Source organism: Globicephala melas, chromosome 9 (assembly GCF_963455315.2).
Source record: "Globicephala melas chromosome 9, mGloMel1.2, whole genome shotgun sequence".
NCBI classification, from domain to species: Eukaryota; Metazoa; Chordata; class Mammalia; order Artiodactyla; family Delphinidae; genus Globicephala; species Globicephala melas.
In genome coordinates, this window is record NC_083322.1 from 87,882,314 (window position 1) to 87,897,699 (window position 15,386).

Consider the following 15,386-nt stretch of genomic DNA (forward strand, 5'->3'; position numbering starts at 1 on the left):
TTTAGAGGATACAGAATTCAGTTTTACGAGATGAAAAGAGTTCTGGAGATTAGTCGCACGACAATGTGAAAGTACTTAACACTCCTGAACTGTAGCCTTAAATAGGGTTAAGACGGTAAATTTTATGTTATTTGTATTTTACCACATTAAAAAGAAAAAAAAAGAAATAAAAATACAGGTCTCACAAGACACGTACCTGAAAACCAAACTGGATGTCTAGCTGAATTGTAACACTCTTATTAGTTGAAAATAACTCAGGAAAGAAAAAGGGATGATGTGGTCCCTCCTCCCTTCCCCCCAAATCCACAAGATTATAATGCAGTTGTGAAAATAATACATCAGGTGAGCAATGGAATGGCCAGGAAGTGTACGATGTAGGGGCCAAAGTGCATGATGGGTACGGCCAGCAGCACGGGGTCGAGGTACGGGCTGCGCAGCCTGAGAAGCTGGGGAAGCTCCCGCAGAGTGTTTGGGGCTTCGGCCCCACAGAACGAGAGGAAGGCAAAAACCAAAGACGGGCACAGGGCTCGTAAGGGGCAAACCGCCTGTCAGGATTTGAAGGGACTGAGGCACAGGGGACCTGGAACACTGCGTTAACTGTGGTCAATGGGGAAGTGATGATGGGTTTTCATTCCAGGAACAACCTGATAAAATGTGACTTTTCGGGAGATTAATTTTGAATTGGTATTCTGGGAAGACGGAGACAGGGAGGCCAATTAAGCAGCTATTATAAAAACCTAGGTTGGCTATGAGGCGGGCTAGCCTGGGATGGGGGCTCAGGGCCAGGAGGGATGGGAGAGAGGCAGGGGACTGCTCTTACGCGGAGCGGGGAGGGGAGGAGGGAGGGAGGGAGGGTCTTTCTAGAGCTACTGGCTAAGGGAAGATACAAAGAAGGCTCTGCACTTGCACTGGGTCTGGGGAGTACTGGGGGTGCAGTAAGGATGCCTGTGAGGGGCTTTCCAATGCAGTATGCCAGAGGCGTGAGCAAGGAGAAGGGCGGGTTGCCACAGAGCAAACCCTGGAGGGAAGGGGGGAGCTGGGAGGGGTTGGCAGGAGAGGCCTAAAAGTGGGCATCACCAGGCTTCCCTGGTGGCGCAGTGGTTGAGAATCTGCCTGCTAATGCAGGGAACACGGGTTCGAGCCCTGGTCCGGGAAGATCCCACATGCCGCGGAGCAACTGGGCCCGTGAGCCACAACTATTGAGCCTGCGCGTCTGGAGCCTGTGCTCCGCAACGGGACAGGCCGCAATAGTGAGAGGCCCACGCACCGCGATGAAGAGTGGCCCCCGCTCGCCACAACTAGAGAAAGCCCTCGCACAGAAACGAAGACCCAGCACAGCAAAAATAAATAAATTAATTAAAAAGTGGGCATCACCAAATCTTTGGAAAAGAAAATAAGGTGTTCAAAAAGCTCAAGGGCAGTCTACTATCTAATGAAATCCCCAATAATTTCGTTTGGAAAGCAAACAGCCCCCTAATCGGTCCAAGGCTGGATTATTCTATATTGGGTTTGCACAAAACAGAGCCATCTCTCTTTTCAAAGGTCTTCTGCCATTACGTGTTTGGTCTGAGCCTCTGAAAGTGACAGGACTCATTTGAGTCCATTTGCCCTGCTTCTGCAAAAGACGGTGAGGAAGGACACAATGGTCAAGGTCAAGGGTGTAGTGCCAAGGAACAGAAGCCTGGAATCTGGGGACGAGGGTCACGGGGCTGTCATTGGTGGGTGGGCCGAATGGAGCCAGCCTCACCCAAACGTGACCGGTCTCACTTTCCCAGTGTTCCCCTTTCTTCCTGACAGTCTGCGGCAGATTCCATCACATGGGAAAGGTGTTCCAGCCCACGAGCTCTGGGCCTCTTCAGGAGGATCAAAACACCGGCCGGCAGACCAAGGTACTAGGGCCCATCAAAGGTCACCTGAAACCCCACGCTGATGAGGGAACTGCGTAGGAGGGACAGTGCTGAAGAGGAAACACATGTCGAGGGATCCCCTGGTCTCTAAAACCACTGAGACAGAGAGAGAGAGACAGAGAGAGAGAGAGAGATCTTCATCCAGTTCCTTGAGGACCAGCCAGGTCCCCACGTACAAAATGCTAAGTACCCTGGTCAATGGGGAGTAGGTGAAATCCAGAGTCACGGACCTGAACATCACCACGTCGCCCTATCCTCATGTGGGAGATGCATTCTGTGCCTCTCTCAGCCAGTCCAGTCACAGACTCTTCTTTGTCACTGCCCCTCAGAGCCAGTCACAACTAGGGTATCTCTGTGGCTGAAGAAGTCAAAGGTCTTTCACACCCACTTAGCAGGCGCATTGCCCATCAATAGGTCACCTCTAACTGGAGGGTATTGAAAAGGAATCTCCGTTCCAGCATCCAAAGGAGCACACCCTTCATGAAATCACTAACAATCCCACTGCCAAGAGGGAAACTAAAAAGCGGCCTAGAAGATGTTCAAAAGGGGGAAAAAAAAGAGAAATCATCACTGTAGATAGATGCCCCTGGAGTTGCTTGGCAACCATCTCTGCTAACACCTTCTCCCAAAAAGGAACAGTTTAAGTCAGCTCCTGAGATTTCCCTGAGGCCAGGGCTCTGACCACAGAGGCCCCAGAGCTGGGGCCTTGGGATGAGAAAGCATTTCACTGATGGGGAGACCTGGGGCCCCATCAGCAGGCCACAGGCTTACACACATGAGGGGGAAGAAAACTATAACCATTTTGCTTAAAGAACATGCTCTTTGAGGCAGGGCTGGTACTAGGGTGAGGTGAGTGAGGTGAGTGAGGTGCTCGAGTGCAGCATTTAAGGAGGCCCTCGCTCTGCATTTGCAGGAGCCTGTGTGTGCATCTTTAAACGTGTGTTCTGGGGGCCCCGCCGGCCTCCCCTTAGTCCTAGCCCTGCTCCTAGGGCAACATTATGACACAGTGCTTAAGAGTACTGCCTCTGGAATCAGCCTGCCTCTGGGTTCAAATCCCAGCTCTTCTTCCCTGCTATATCACCTTGGGTAAACCACTTAACCTCGCTGAGCTTCAGTTTCCTAATCTCTAAAATGAGGTTGATACAGGAATTGCCTTAGAGAGTGTCATGAGGGTTAAATGAGAAAAATGCACATTTAGCTCTATGTCTGGCACCTACTCAATGCCCAGTAAATGGCAGCTATGATTGTTATTTTTAAAAACACAAAATAATAATAAGAAGAAGAAATTTTAAAAAACATATAAGCAGCTCCCCGGAAGCCCTTAAACTGGACCTACGGAATCCAAGTGTCTGGGAGTGGTCCTGGTGCCTCGGCCTTTAAAGAGCTTCACAAAGGATTCCCAAGGTGGGCAGGGTCGAGAGCCACTTCCTGTAACCAAAGTTCAGTAAACATCAGAGCCACCTAGGGAGCGTGTTAAAATGCACATTCTTGTGTTCCACTCTGAGTGCTTCAGATTCAGTGTCACTGCAGCCTGGGATGCTAAGTACCTAGGTGATTTCAACACAGGGTCCCCCAAATGACCACACTTTGGAAAACTGAAACTGACTTGCCCTTCAAAACTCACAGCACAGGGACATGGGTCCAACTCTTCTTGTTTTTATTCCTGGCATCCTTAAAGCATGAGGGACAAAATATTGACCAAAGATGTCTAGTGAGTCAAGGCACACTCCTGGAGCAGTAAGGATGCCGTCTGTCCCCTGGAAGTGGTAGCTCGGCTAAGGCAAGGAAGAGAACCCAAGTTCCTGGTAAAAGTGACAGTCACCATAAGAGAAGCTTACATTATTGAGTACCTACTGTATGCCACATAGTATCTCATGTGTTTTCACATCAACCCTGAGAGCTGCTATTATTCTTATTCTGAAAATGAGGAAATTGAGGCTCAGAAAAGTTATCCTATTACACAGCTACTAAGTGGCTGAGTCCAGATTTAAATAATGCTCCATGAAGCTTCTAAGCCTGCAATGCCAATGCACTTTTGTGATAAAATAGACATAACATGAAAATTTACCATTTTCGCCATTTTTACATGTTCAGTTCACTGTCACCGCCATCCATCTCCAGAACTTTTTCATCTTTCCCTGGAACAGCTGGAACTCTGTACCCATTAAACACAAATTCTCCACTTCCCCCCTCCCTCAGTCCCTGGCAACCCCCATTCTACTCTCTGTCTCAATGAATATAACTCCTCTAGGAACCTCATATAAGTGAAATCATATCGTATTTGTCTTTTTGTGGACACTATGCTCTGAGAAAGAGCTGGACACCACCTTGGTCTGATACAACCAAACTAGGAATGTGTCTCAACCATCTTCCATACCCTGGTTAGTGTCATCAGTTTGGATGTCCTGTCTCCCCACCCCCAACCCAGGACTCCATGACCTATTGGTGTATTGCGGCAGGGTCACAGAGCTCCCCTGCTCCCACAATCCCCCGGCAAAAGGGGTCCTTGAACTGTTAATGTTCAGAGAACCGCAACTGGCTTCACAGAACAGGTACACTGATAATTGCTCCTATGTTCAAGGAGCCTGTCACTGAGTCACTTTTATCTTCCTGATGTTACTCTGTCCTGCCCTAGAGAGTATTTACTTGGTTTCCTTTTTTCTTTAAGCACCTGATCCCTGAAATTGGCAAGCAGAATTGTGTTATGAAACCACAGGTACAAAGATAAAGCATCCACATAAAAACAAAAGCTTTCCCCACAGTGGAATTCCAGCTTGACTTAGAGGCAACTGCGTAGCCGAGTCTAACGCTGGCATGGTAAGGGTCCTCGGCCTCAGCTCACTTGCAGGAAGGGCTTTCCTAGGCTCTCATCATTAGTTCAAGTGCCTCAGGGTCCAAATCCAAGTCCATTTGGCTGATGTGGCCAATCTGAGCTCTGGCACAGGAGAGTAAGAGAGAGCCAGCCAACCAGCATTAGCCGGGAGCCCCACCTCGGCAGAACATCGCACCAAGAATTTTAGGAGAGAGACACACACGGAAGTCAGCGCTTGACATTCAGTTTCTACAATTCGGAAGAAGGTCAACCCACCGGCCAACCCTCTCGCTCTCCATCAGAGCTACCTTTGATTGCTGCGGTCATGACTGGACTCCCAGTGGTCAAGCCCTGGAGATTCCCCCGTGGTCCCTGCGAGGCAAGACTGGCATCAGGGCTCCCAAGAAGTGACCCACACACTGGGGCGGGTGTGTGGATGTCCCTGCGGTCCTCTGCAAGGAGAGGGGCAGCGTCTCCTCAAGGGTGCTGCTGGCCTGGGGCAGGGGCACGCAGTCACGTGTAGCTGCCCCTCTGACCCTTCTAAAGCCATCTGTCTTGCTCTCTGTGGCACAGAGGTGTGCTTCAGCCTCACCCCTGTGTTCTAGGATTTTCTCCAGTGGTGTCTTGTCCGTGAATAGCTGGTAGTTGTTCTTGTGAGGAGGGGCAAAGTCGGGAATGACCTATGTCACCCTCTTAGTGATGTCACTTCTATTGCAGTCACTAAATGACCCTAGTTTCCAGACATGAACATTGGGCCACCTCAGAGGATGGGGTCCTTGGATAAAAGGGATTTGATTAGGACAGGGTCTCCCTGTGTCTGCTGCTACCATTTTACGTCTACTTCCAAAGGATGTCATGAATGAAACAAAGCGTCATGAATGAAAGCTTAGCCCAAAGGATATAAACACGATGTACACAGAAAACCAGGCAAAACCCAAATCTGGGGGCTTCCCTGGTGGCGCAGTGGTTGAGAGTCCGCCTGCCGATGCAGGGGACGTGGGTTCGTGCCCCGGTCCGGGAGGATCCCACATGCCGCGGAGCGGCTGGGCCTGTGAGCCATGGCCGCTGGGCCTGCACGTCCGGAGGCTGTGCTCCGCAACGGGAGAGGCCACCATGGTGAGAGGCCCACGTACCGCAAAAAAAAAAAAAAAAAAAAAAAAAAACCCAAATCTGCCTAACTTCCCTAAATCACTTCTGAAGCGGAGGCAGCAGGCCTCTGTGAGCCACTGGCTAGAGTGAACATGGCCTTCCAGGCCTAAATAATGCCACAGACCACTTGGCACACAGGCCAGAGCCCTCAGGAATCCGATCCTCTTCTGCCCTTCCTATTTTCTAATCCTTAATGTGGAAATCCTGAAACCAGCCGCTTTGCTCTCCATCATGTGGATCCCCATTTCAGACAAATCCCACGGGTAATCAACTGCACAGAACGCCAGTTGTATTTCCAGCCTGACTTTAAATATAAACTGAAATCCTTAATGCTTCACCGTGACGCTTCTGACATCAGGGACCCCCGTACGATAAATGCCATCATTATCCGAATCGGCGCCCTGGGGTCTCCTCCACCCGCAGTGAGGGAGGGCTGGGCCACCCGGAATTAGAACCTGAATCTCAGTGCTGTCACCATTTACTACAGAATGGACACAAAGGTTTGGAGGGGTCGTCTCGGAAACCTTTGGAGGAGAACTGCATGAGGGATGGAGTCTTCTCTCTTTAGATGCTCCCAAAGGTAGCACCGTGCGGGGGACAGTCACTGCTCCACGCGTGCTTGCTAAGCATTCAGTAAGGCTGCCTCACCGGGAACTCAGGCCTAAGAAACAGAAAGATGGTAGCAGGATATTGTTGAGTCTATTTTTCTTGTGTTCTCAGCCTTTCTAGCCTCACCTTACACCACTGGTTCTCTATCAGGGTGATTTGGTACTCTGCCATCCCATTCCCAGGACCTTGGGCAATGTCTGGAGACATTTTTGGTTTTTTCAATTCAAGGGAGGGGTAGGTGCCACTGGAATCTAGTGACAGAGGCTAGGGATGCTGAACATCCTATAACACACAGGACAGTCCCCCACCACAAAGAAGTAGTGTTCCTGCTGAGAAACTTTAGACCACTCTCTGCTTTGCTATCATCACACCAGCAACAGACTTTTTAGTTTCTAGAACATTCTACATTCTCTCACTTTGGGCCTGCACACATGTTGTTTCCTTTAGCTCCGTCCCACCCAGCCCTGCATATGGATAACTTCCATTCATTCTCCAGGTTTTGGCATAAATAAGATTTCCTCAGGGAGGCATTCACTGAACCCTTAACCTAAATTAGGCCCCCTGTCGTGCTTTCCAACAGTACCCCAATTTTCCCTTTCAGAACACTCACCACGGTCGCCACGACTTTTTTAATGTCTGCCTTGGCTGCTAGGATGGGAGCGCCACAATGCAAGGGCTGCGCTTTTTCACTGCTGTCCCCCCAGGCCTAGCCCAGTGCTGTCCCACTGTCAGTCTCAAATGCACGACGGAGGCCAAGAAAGCAGGAGGAGGTATTAAAAACTAAGCAAGACACCCAGAGGCTTAAACCATCCTCCCATTAAGCAGGCACCAAAAAGACACTGCAGTAGCTCCTCATGAACTGATGCGGACCACTCCCTAAGATAAATGGAAAGGGCAAGACACTAGGCAATACTTATAGGATGCTGTCAGCCATGTGGCGAAAGCAGGCAGGAAAAACTATCTATGTGTCTACTTGAATGCACATAGACTATCTTGGGAAAGGTACACAAGCAACTGGGGACAAGGGTAAAAGGGAGACTTTCTTTTCACTGCATACCCTTCTCAACTTTGTAACACGTGAACATTATTTTTAAAAAATAAGAAGCATTTAAATGAGATAGAAAGAGAGAGGGAAACAGTCTACATTTTCCAGAGATAAAAGCATCATTCTTGTAGACTGACATATGACGAGAACCCAGCACAAGGTGACTGTACCTTCTGGAAGGAGCCAGAGCCACATTTTCTCCACATGAGAACCCAGGCACATGGAAATACTTGTATATTTAAAGAGACAGTCATTTTAAAGGCTGTGTATTTTCAAAACTAGATGGTGCTGGAAATCCCCTCCCTCGGCTTTGCCGCCCTGGTTCTGGCGCTCCCCGCCCCCCGCCCTCCATCGGCGGGATGCAGCTGTGAAGCTGATTCATTCTCCAAGCCCTTCTCCTCCTTTTCATCTTTCCTCCCTACCACCTTGAGGCCACTCTGTCTCTCATGTCCTTTCATCCCAAGCACTGGGCAAAAGAAGAGAGATGATAATGAAGCGCCAAAGTGAACAAATGTTGCTGCTCGTTAGCAAAAGGGGAGGAAGGTAGGCTTAATGGAGAAAGCAGTTGAAATCAATGGCGAAGATGAGGTTTATCGATATAATCTGTGGACTTGGTGTCTTCCTATCGCCTATTAGCATAGATAATGGAGTTGTCCGTATGAGGATAAAGGGGAACTGTCCGCAGTTTACTAGAAATCACCACCACTTGTCGCTGGCTTCCCTGGCTTGGATTCTAAGAACCCTCCATTCTTACCAGGTCAGTTGCCATCTTTTCTCCGATTTGCTCCCATCCAGCCATAAACGCAGGACTCCTAGACTTGAGTTGAATACATTCCCACGTTCCGTGCTTCCTCCTGTAGACCAGCCTGACTCCACCAGCATCTCAGGAGAACAGCAAACTCTCACAGTCACAGCAAGATCTTACTGTCCCCTGAACAGTTTTCAAACTGGAAGCATTCCACAAGTTTACCTACATCAAATCGAAACACCTGGGAACACTGACACACACACACACACACACACACACACACACACACACACACACCCGCCCCCCCCCCCGAAGTAATGAGGGTAGGCTTCCAAAAGACCCAAACAATGATCTATTAGGACTTTCTATCTTCACTGATCAGATTAAACAACTGATCGATTATTTAAAAAATTATTTTTTAGACCTCCTGGTCCCCAGAAAGAACTTTGTAAATCTTTCTCAGCCATAAGCCCCAAAATGCCAAAGTATTTTTCTCTAGCTCTTGATAAAAGTTATCAACGACTACATATCAGCTGTACTCCATTAAAAGCATGGATAGCACAGAAATCAGTTTTTAAAAAATCCTTAGCTTTATAAAAGTATAACATGGTTTACTCTAAAAATGAAATTTCTGATTGAGTATATCTTTTCTGTTCATCACTGATTAGTTAAAAGTCCTAGTTGGTTATAATAATAAAATTTTCTAGAACTAGCTTCATTAATACATGATGATGATAATCCTAATAACATCTAAAAAATAATAACGGCACATATTCATTAAGTGCTTATTTTGTACTAAGCCCTTTGTATCACCTCAGTAAATCCTTATAACAACCCTGTTATTATCTCCGAAGCTGTATAGTCCAGGACACTTACGAGCCATAGGCACCTGGTCCTTATTTATGAAATGACGTTCTTAAAAAAAAAAGTTCAGGTGAGGCAATTAGAAAAGGGAGACATCTTTCTAAATCACAGAGCTTTTCCCCAATTAGCTTGAAAAAAGTCTTCCAATAAATCTATGAAGCTGGAGTGAGAAAATTATTTTAAAAGGTTAGCTAGATGAATGGCCTTGGAATTTTCTATCATAATGGCAGCTCACATATTAGATTAGGCTGATCAGGTTTCTGGGACTCCTCCTCTTAGGAAATCTCAGTGCTTGATGGATCCAAGCTGACTGAGGTCAACCCCCTCTCCACTACGGGGAACACATTACCCTGGGCTTTGGACTCAGACCCTCAGTTTTCTCAGAGTCCTCAAGGCCGCATACCATTCACAAACTATTTGCAGCACAATATGCTTTTGTAGGAGATGCAGTGAGGTTTGCCACCAAGAGATTATAAAAGGAGAAAATAAAGCCAGGATGTAGTAGTGTAAGGTATTTTTAATGTGAGGGCTTGCTTTTTTTTTTTTTTTAAGTTTCTTCAAAAAACAGCCTGTCTAGTATGACTGCATCTCAAATGTAGGTACATTCAACAGAGACACTTAGGTTCAGAGGTCTCAAAGGGACCTCAGGAGACTTTTAATCCACTCCCTTACTTTACAAGAAAGAAAACAGGCCCAGACAAGGGAAGTGATATTCCCAAGGTCATATTATACGGGATGAGGAAGCGGGCTTAAAGTCCTCTCCCCTGCTCCCTTCACCGCTTCAGGCTGCCCTCAATATAACACCACATGACCACACACAAGCACGGGATTAACAACACCTTCTGAACCCAGGTGATGATCTGGCAAGGTTCAAAAGTTATTTGCCAAATTCCTCTTGACCATAATTGTAGCTAACTTTGGACAAAATAATAACATGAATGTGAAGACTTTACTACAGAAATTTCAAAGCATTCAGTTAACATTTCATACTGATATACGTGGAGAATTGAAGTAGAAAAAAGTTCAAGAAACGCAGAAGGAATTATCTCACAATAATCAGGTTGTTCAAAAGTTGGCAAGTCCTTCCTGTACCTTCTGAAGCTGTGGCCAGATGGAGGCAGAGGGTAAAATGATTATTTTTTCACTTTCCCAGCCTAATTTTTTTCCCTGAGCTTAGTCTATAAAAAATATCACATCACAATGTTCACAGCAGCATTACTGACGATAGTCAAAAGGTGGAAACAAGCCAAATGTCCATCAGCAGACAATGAATAAACAAAACATGGCATGTACATACAATGGAATATTATTCAGTCATAAAAAGGAATGAAATTCTGATACCCGCTGCCACACGGATGAACAATGAAAACATGATGCTAAGTGAAAGAAGTTGGACACAAAGGGACACATATTGCAAATATATAGTATCTAGAATAGGCAACTTCCTAGAGACAGAAAATAGAACAGAGGTTTCCAGGGCTCGGCCCTGGGGGAGGGCGACTGGGAAATTATTATACAGTGGAGACAGGGTTTCTGGTTGAGATGATGAAAACGTTCAGGAAATGGATGGTGCTGAGGGCTGTACAACACGGTGAATGTACTTAGGATCACTGAATTGTAGACTTTAAAATGGTTAAAATGGTAAATTTTATGTTCTGTTTATTTTACCACAATAAAAAAAATATCAAAATCTGGATCATATGCCTTCATTTCTTAATTGGAATTCCTAAACTTTATCTATTCATTGCTATTAAAGCACAAATCTCAAGACCTGCTTACTGTTGATGACATTCCGGTCAGTCTATGGATGCTCACACACGGAGAAACACAATCACACCTAGGCCACATTTTGTCCTGCAGCGATCCATCCACAACCATATTCATCCTGAGACCTGCCACACAATGACTCCAACAAGAAGGCCAACAGCGAGACTAAGGCAACCAGTGTTTCCGGGAACTTTGGCAACCAAACACCCTGACACCAAGTCTCAGCTCAACCTTTAAACTCCTCACCATGGGGAAGAGATATATAGTTCATATATGTATACGCTATCCATAAAGAAAACTGTGTGCACATGCCAGGAAGACCTCCAGGAATTGCTAACCCAGACCTACTCCACCAGGCCCACGAACAAAGAGATTTCAGCCCATCCATGGCTATTTGGTGAACTCAGCAATTGCATGTTACACTGAACAGTGGGGGTCCTTAATGCAAATGCATATCATTAGGAGCTAAATCTTTGTACCTTTACAGGAAAAGGATATAATAAGCGGGATGTACCACTTGTGACTTCTGAGGAAAGGAGAGCTTTACGTTTTTTCTTTCCTTAAAAGAATCTATTTCTCATGATGCAAAGAGAATCTGAGAATGAGAGTTTTTTGAACCAGAAGCCCAGAGAACGGTGCAGAATATGAGTTTTGTGTGCCATAGTCATAATCTATCACGCAGGTCTGAGAGGTGCCAATTCTGGGCCATACCATGACCTTTATTCAACTTTAAAGGTTTTTACAACTTCATCTCCTTTCGTGGAAACCTGTTCATTGCCAGCGGTCTGATAACTGAGTCCCGTAAGCTTTTTTTTTTTTTTGCCATACGTGGGCCTCTCACTGTTGTGGCCTCTCCCGTTGCGGAGCACAGGCTCCGGACGTGCAGGCTCAGTGGCCGTGGCTCACAGGCCCAGCCGCTCCGCGGCATGTGGGATCTTCCCGGACCAGGGCACGAACCCGCGTCCCCTGCATCGGCAGGTGGACTCTCAACCACTGCGCCACCACGGAAGCCCCCCGTAAGCTTTTAAAGATATTAACAGTTTGTGAAGAAAAACAATCTCCAGTGATACTTTCCAATGCCAACACACAAGGACACTGCGCACAAATAAGCTGCCGCTTGTAAGAAGGCCACTTGACATCATTCCCTTGTGCATCCTAAAGACACATGTCAAGATCACACTAAGATATTTAGAAGCAAACATCTTTAGAATAAGGTTTCGTTCCCAAAGTGCTTAATTAGCAGAAACATTACGCTAGAGCACTGTCCTTGAATATGCATGCATTTGAACCTCCATGTCATTTTTTCTGAAGCACAAATTCTCCTCTCACTGGATGGTCAGGAAATGATTGGGCACAGAAAACCGTCTGTCTGAGGTGTGATCCACAAAATGAGTTCCATCTTTCCAAGCAGGTTTCAGCTGCCTACCAGGGTGACACTGTGGTTTATGAGGGAGACTGTTCTTTTGTGTCTAATGGCCTTTTCTCCATTCATTTTGGATGAGCCAGGCTCCTATGGCCTACTTATGGCTGAACTCTTTCAACACTTCCTGCCAACCTCTTCTGCCCCCCTGCACCTCCTCCCATACTCAATTTCAGCCAACCACGTTTACAAGACACCAGTTAGTAAATCACAATTCAAATGAACCCATCCATTTGTTCAGCAGAAAGTGGCCTCTGGAGTTGCTCCATGTGAAGCCCACAGGTCAGAGTTACATATGGCAGGCTTGCAAACGCGAATAGGCTATGATTTATTTATGACGACCATGTGTGTTTGATGCCCAGTTCCAGTAGGCTGTGGCTTCACTCGCCTGCCTCCATCTGGGATGACCTAGCTACTCACTGTGTCCCATTTCAGGTACTGTATTTCCATTCCACGCTGGGGAAGCAGAGATGGGTGACCGACTGGGGGCTGCACACACAGATGCCCCTAACCCTGCTCACCACATAACAATCTGTGACCAAACACAAAGTGTGCCAAACGTAACTTGCTGCAAAGGTTTGCCACGTACCATGGCTTTCAGGGGAGAGTGGAGAAGTAGCTGCTGGGATGATTGACCACATCGGGTTCATTAAATTGTTGTGTATTTACCCACGAGGAAGGCTGGGGTGCTTGTGAAGGGAGCCCCGCTCCTCATTTCAGCGACTTCCACCCCGCACCATTTGGCAATGATGCTCCAAAGGCGAATGGCAGATATGCACCAGAAGGTCCAAATGTGGACTCCAGCTGAAGTGCAGGAAACTTCTGCCGTCAACAACCTCCCCGCCTCTACCCCCCAGTTGTATTTATACTTTGAAAGAAGTTAACACGAAGCAGTAGTCACCTGGGCGTGCTCAATTTTTGACAAGCCTTAGTCACTCTGTACCCAGCAGAACAATTCACATTATAGTCGAAATCCTGTGAAGATTCTGCCACACATGCTAACACTAAGATGCCAGTAGCTCCACTTACCTTCTTTATTAAGCCTCATAACCTCCCTGCTTTTTCCACCCTCTTTTCCAGCCTCTTCTAAATCTACATCTGCAGATGAAAAAGAAAAGGAAAAAAAAAATAAGGACAAAAAGAGAAAAAAAGGGGGGGAGCCAAAGTCAAGGGGGGGGAGGGAGAGTGTTTATTTGCAAACAGATCGATATAAATACTGGATATGAAAATCTTTCAAAAATTGACAATGCAACATTTTCTCCCAAGTCCGTATTTCCATCTACCTGGCCCAGATAGGTACCAAAAAAACTATGCAAGCAGCAACAGAGTAGCCTTTTGAACGGATACACCGTGGGGCTGTGAAAGCCCACCCCGCGGGCTGCCACGGGGAGCGGGCACAGACAGACAGACAGACAGCCCTGGCAGCAGGGCCTCTCCCTGTGCATTGATGATCTGTCTCTGTGTGTATTTATTTAGAGAGAGGGAGAAGCATGGAGGACACCGGGGGCCACTCTCTCTCCACACACACACTTTTTCCCAGTGGCTCTAGGTGAATGGAAAGGTTACAGGGTAATAAAAGGAGGAGGAGGCGGTGGGGTTCTTACTGTCGGAGCAGTGTAATTTGGCGGCGTCGATCCAGGAGGACCAGGGTTTGCCCAGAAACGCCTCCGGACTGGGCACTTTGCGATCCAGTGTCGCCATTGCTCTTCCTTCTTGTTGCTTTTTCCCTGTTCCTTCGGCAGCAGCAGCCGAGAGACACGGGATTCGAGAACGCTCCGACGTCATCTTCGGAACGTTCCGACATTGAGTGTTCTGAAAGGGGGAGGGAGGGAGGGAGGGAGGCAGAGGAGGAGGAGAGAGCGAGGGAGGAGGAGCCGGCGTTCAGCGCCCGGCCCGGCTCGGCTCTCGGCGTCCGCCGCCGCCAGGGGCACCAGAGAGACGCCCCGAGGCCCGGCGCCCGCACCCCCGCCGCCGGGGGCGGGGCCGCGCGCCGGGACTCGAGGCTGCAGCGCCCGGCCCTGGGATGCTACGGCGCCGTGGCCACCGCCGGCACCCGGGAGCCGGGGTCGCAGGGGCTGGGCGTGCGGGCAGGGGTCGGGGATGGCCTGAGAGAGGCGCGACTTGGGGCCATGGGAAAGACGGTCTTCCCCGCAGAGTTGCGCTCGAGGACGGAAAGTTTTTGCACGCAGCCCCTCCAGCGCGTCCTTCCCTCGCCGGTGCCTGTCGCCCACGGTGAGGCGCCCCCGCGAGGATTCCCGCCGCTTAGTGGGGAGGGGCCGAGCAGCCCCCTTCCCCGACGACCACCCCAAGCCAGGGAGGGGACCCTGGTGACCTCTCCTCCCAGCCACCTCTCCCTCCACCGTGTCTTCTCTTTCACGGTGTACCTTGGGCCGTGGAGGATTCTGCGGATGCCTTTGGGAGCCGAGACCAGTGGGTAGATGGAAGTGGTTCTAAAAAGCAGGTGAGTTTGGAGCTGACTTCCCATCTCAGCGAGATGGGACAAATACATATATCAAATACATATTTTGATATGTATTTGGAGCTGCCTTCCCATCTCAGCGAGAGGAGCTGCCTTCCCATCTCAGACGGCGGGGCGTTCAAAGCTCAAAACTCAGGGCCGGGGTCCCCCCAGATTCTCTGCGCGACGCGTGTCTCCGGCTCTCAGAGAACCACTGCGTAGACTTTGCTCCAGTATCACGATAGTGGGAGAGCGGACTCACCACTATCGCAGGATGCTGCTTAGCGGGCCAAGTCCCTGGAGCCGTTTCCAGCGCTCCCCACTGTGAGATGAGGATGGCCCGGATTAGCGCGTGCAACCGACGGCCGGGAATCTGATTGCTGGGAGAATTCACTTCAGGCTTAACTTCTTTGGCCAGCTAGAAAGGAAGCATTAAATTTTCTCTGGATTTTGGACATTTGAGGCTTTAATTGAGATTTCCCCCCCTCTCCCTAGGGGTTGGCAGCAAAGGCCTTAGAAGGTCTTCTGGTATCTCTCTCTTAAAAAAAAAAAAAGTCATTTAATTTACTAGGAATTACCTAAAATATACAGACACTCTCCCACAATC

The 15,386-nt window shown here is 48.2% G+C and overlaps 1 protein-coding gene across 7 annotated transcripts in view; it reads right to left on the reverse strand.

Moving 5' to 3' along the window:
- The window catches only part of ATXN7L1 (ataxin 7 like 1), a 242,090-nt gene extending 226,923 nt beyond the window's left edge, over positions 1-15,167 (reverse strand). For 6 of the 7 annotated variants that reach the window (XM_030834356.2, XM_030834355.2, XM_060304801.1 and 3 more), the window contains exons 1-2: positions 13,926-14,106; positions 13,351-13,419 (exon numbers count right to left, since the gene is read on the reverse strand). In XM_030834356.2, the coding sequence (XP_030690216.1) occupies positions 13,351-13,419; positions 13,926-14,106 (250 nt within the window). Of the gene's footprint in view, positions 1-13,350; positions 13,420-13,925; positions 14,134-15,041 lie in introns of those variants that run through there. The other variant, XM_030834345.2, reaches the window with a different exon arrangement.
- Between the last annotated feature and the right edge of the window lie 219 nt (positions 15,168-15,386).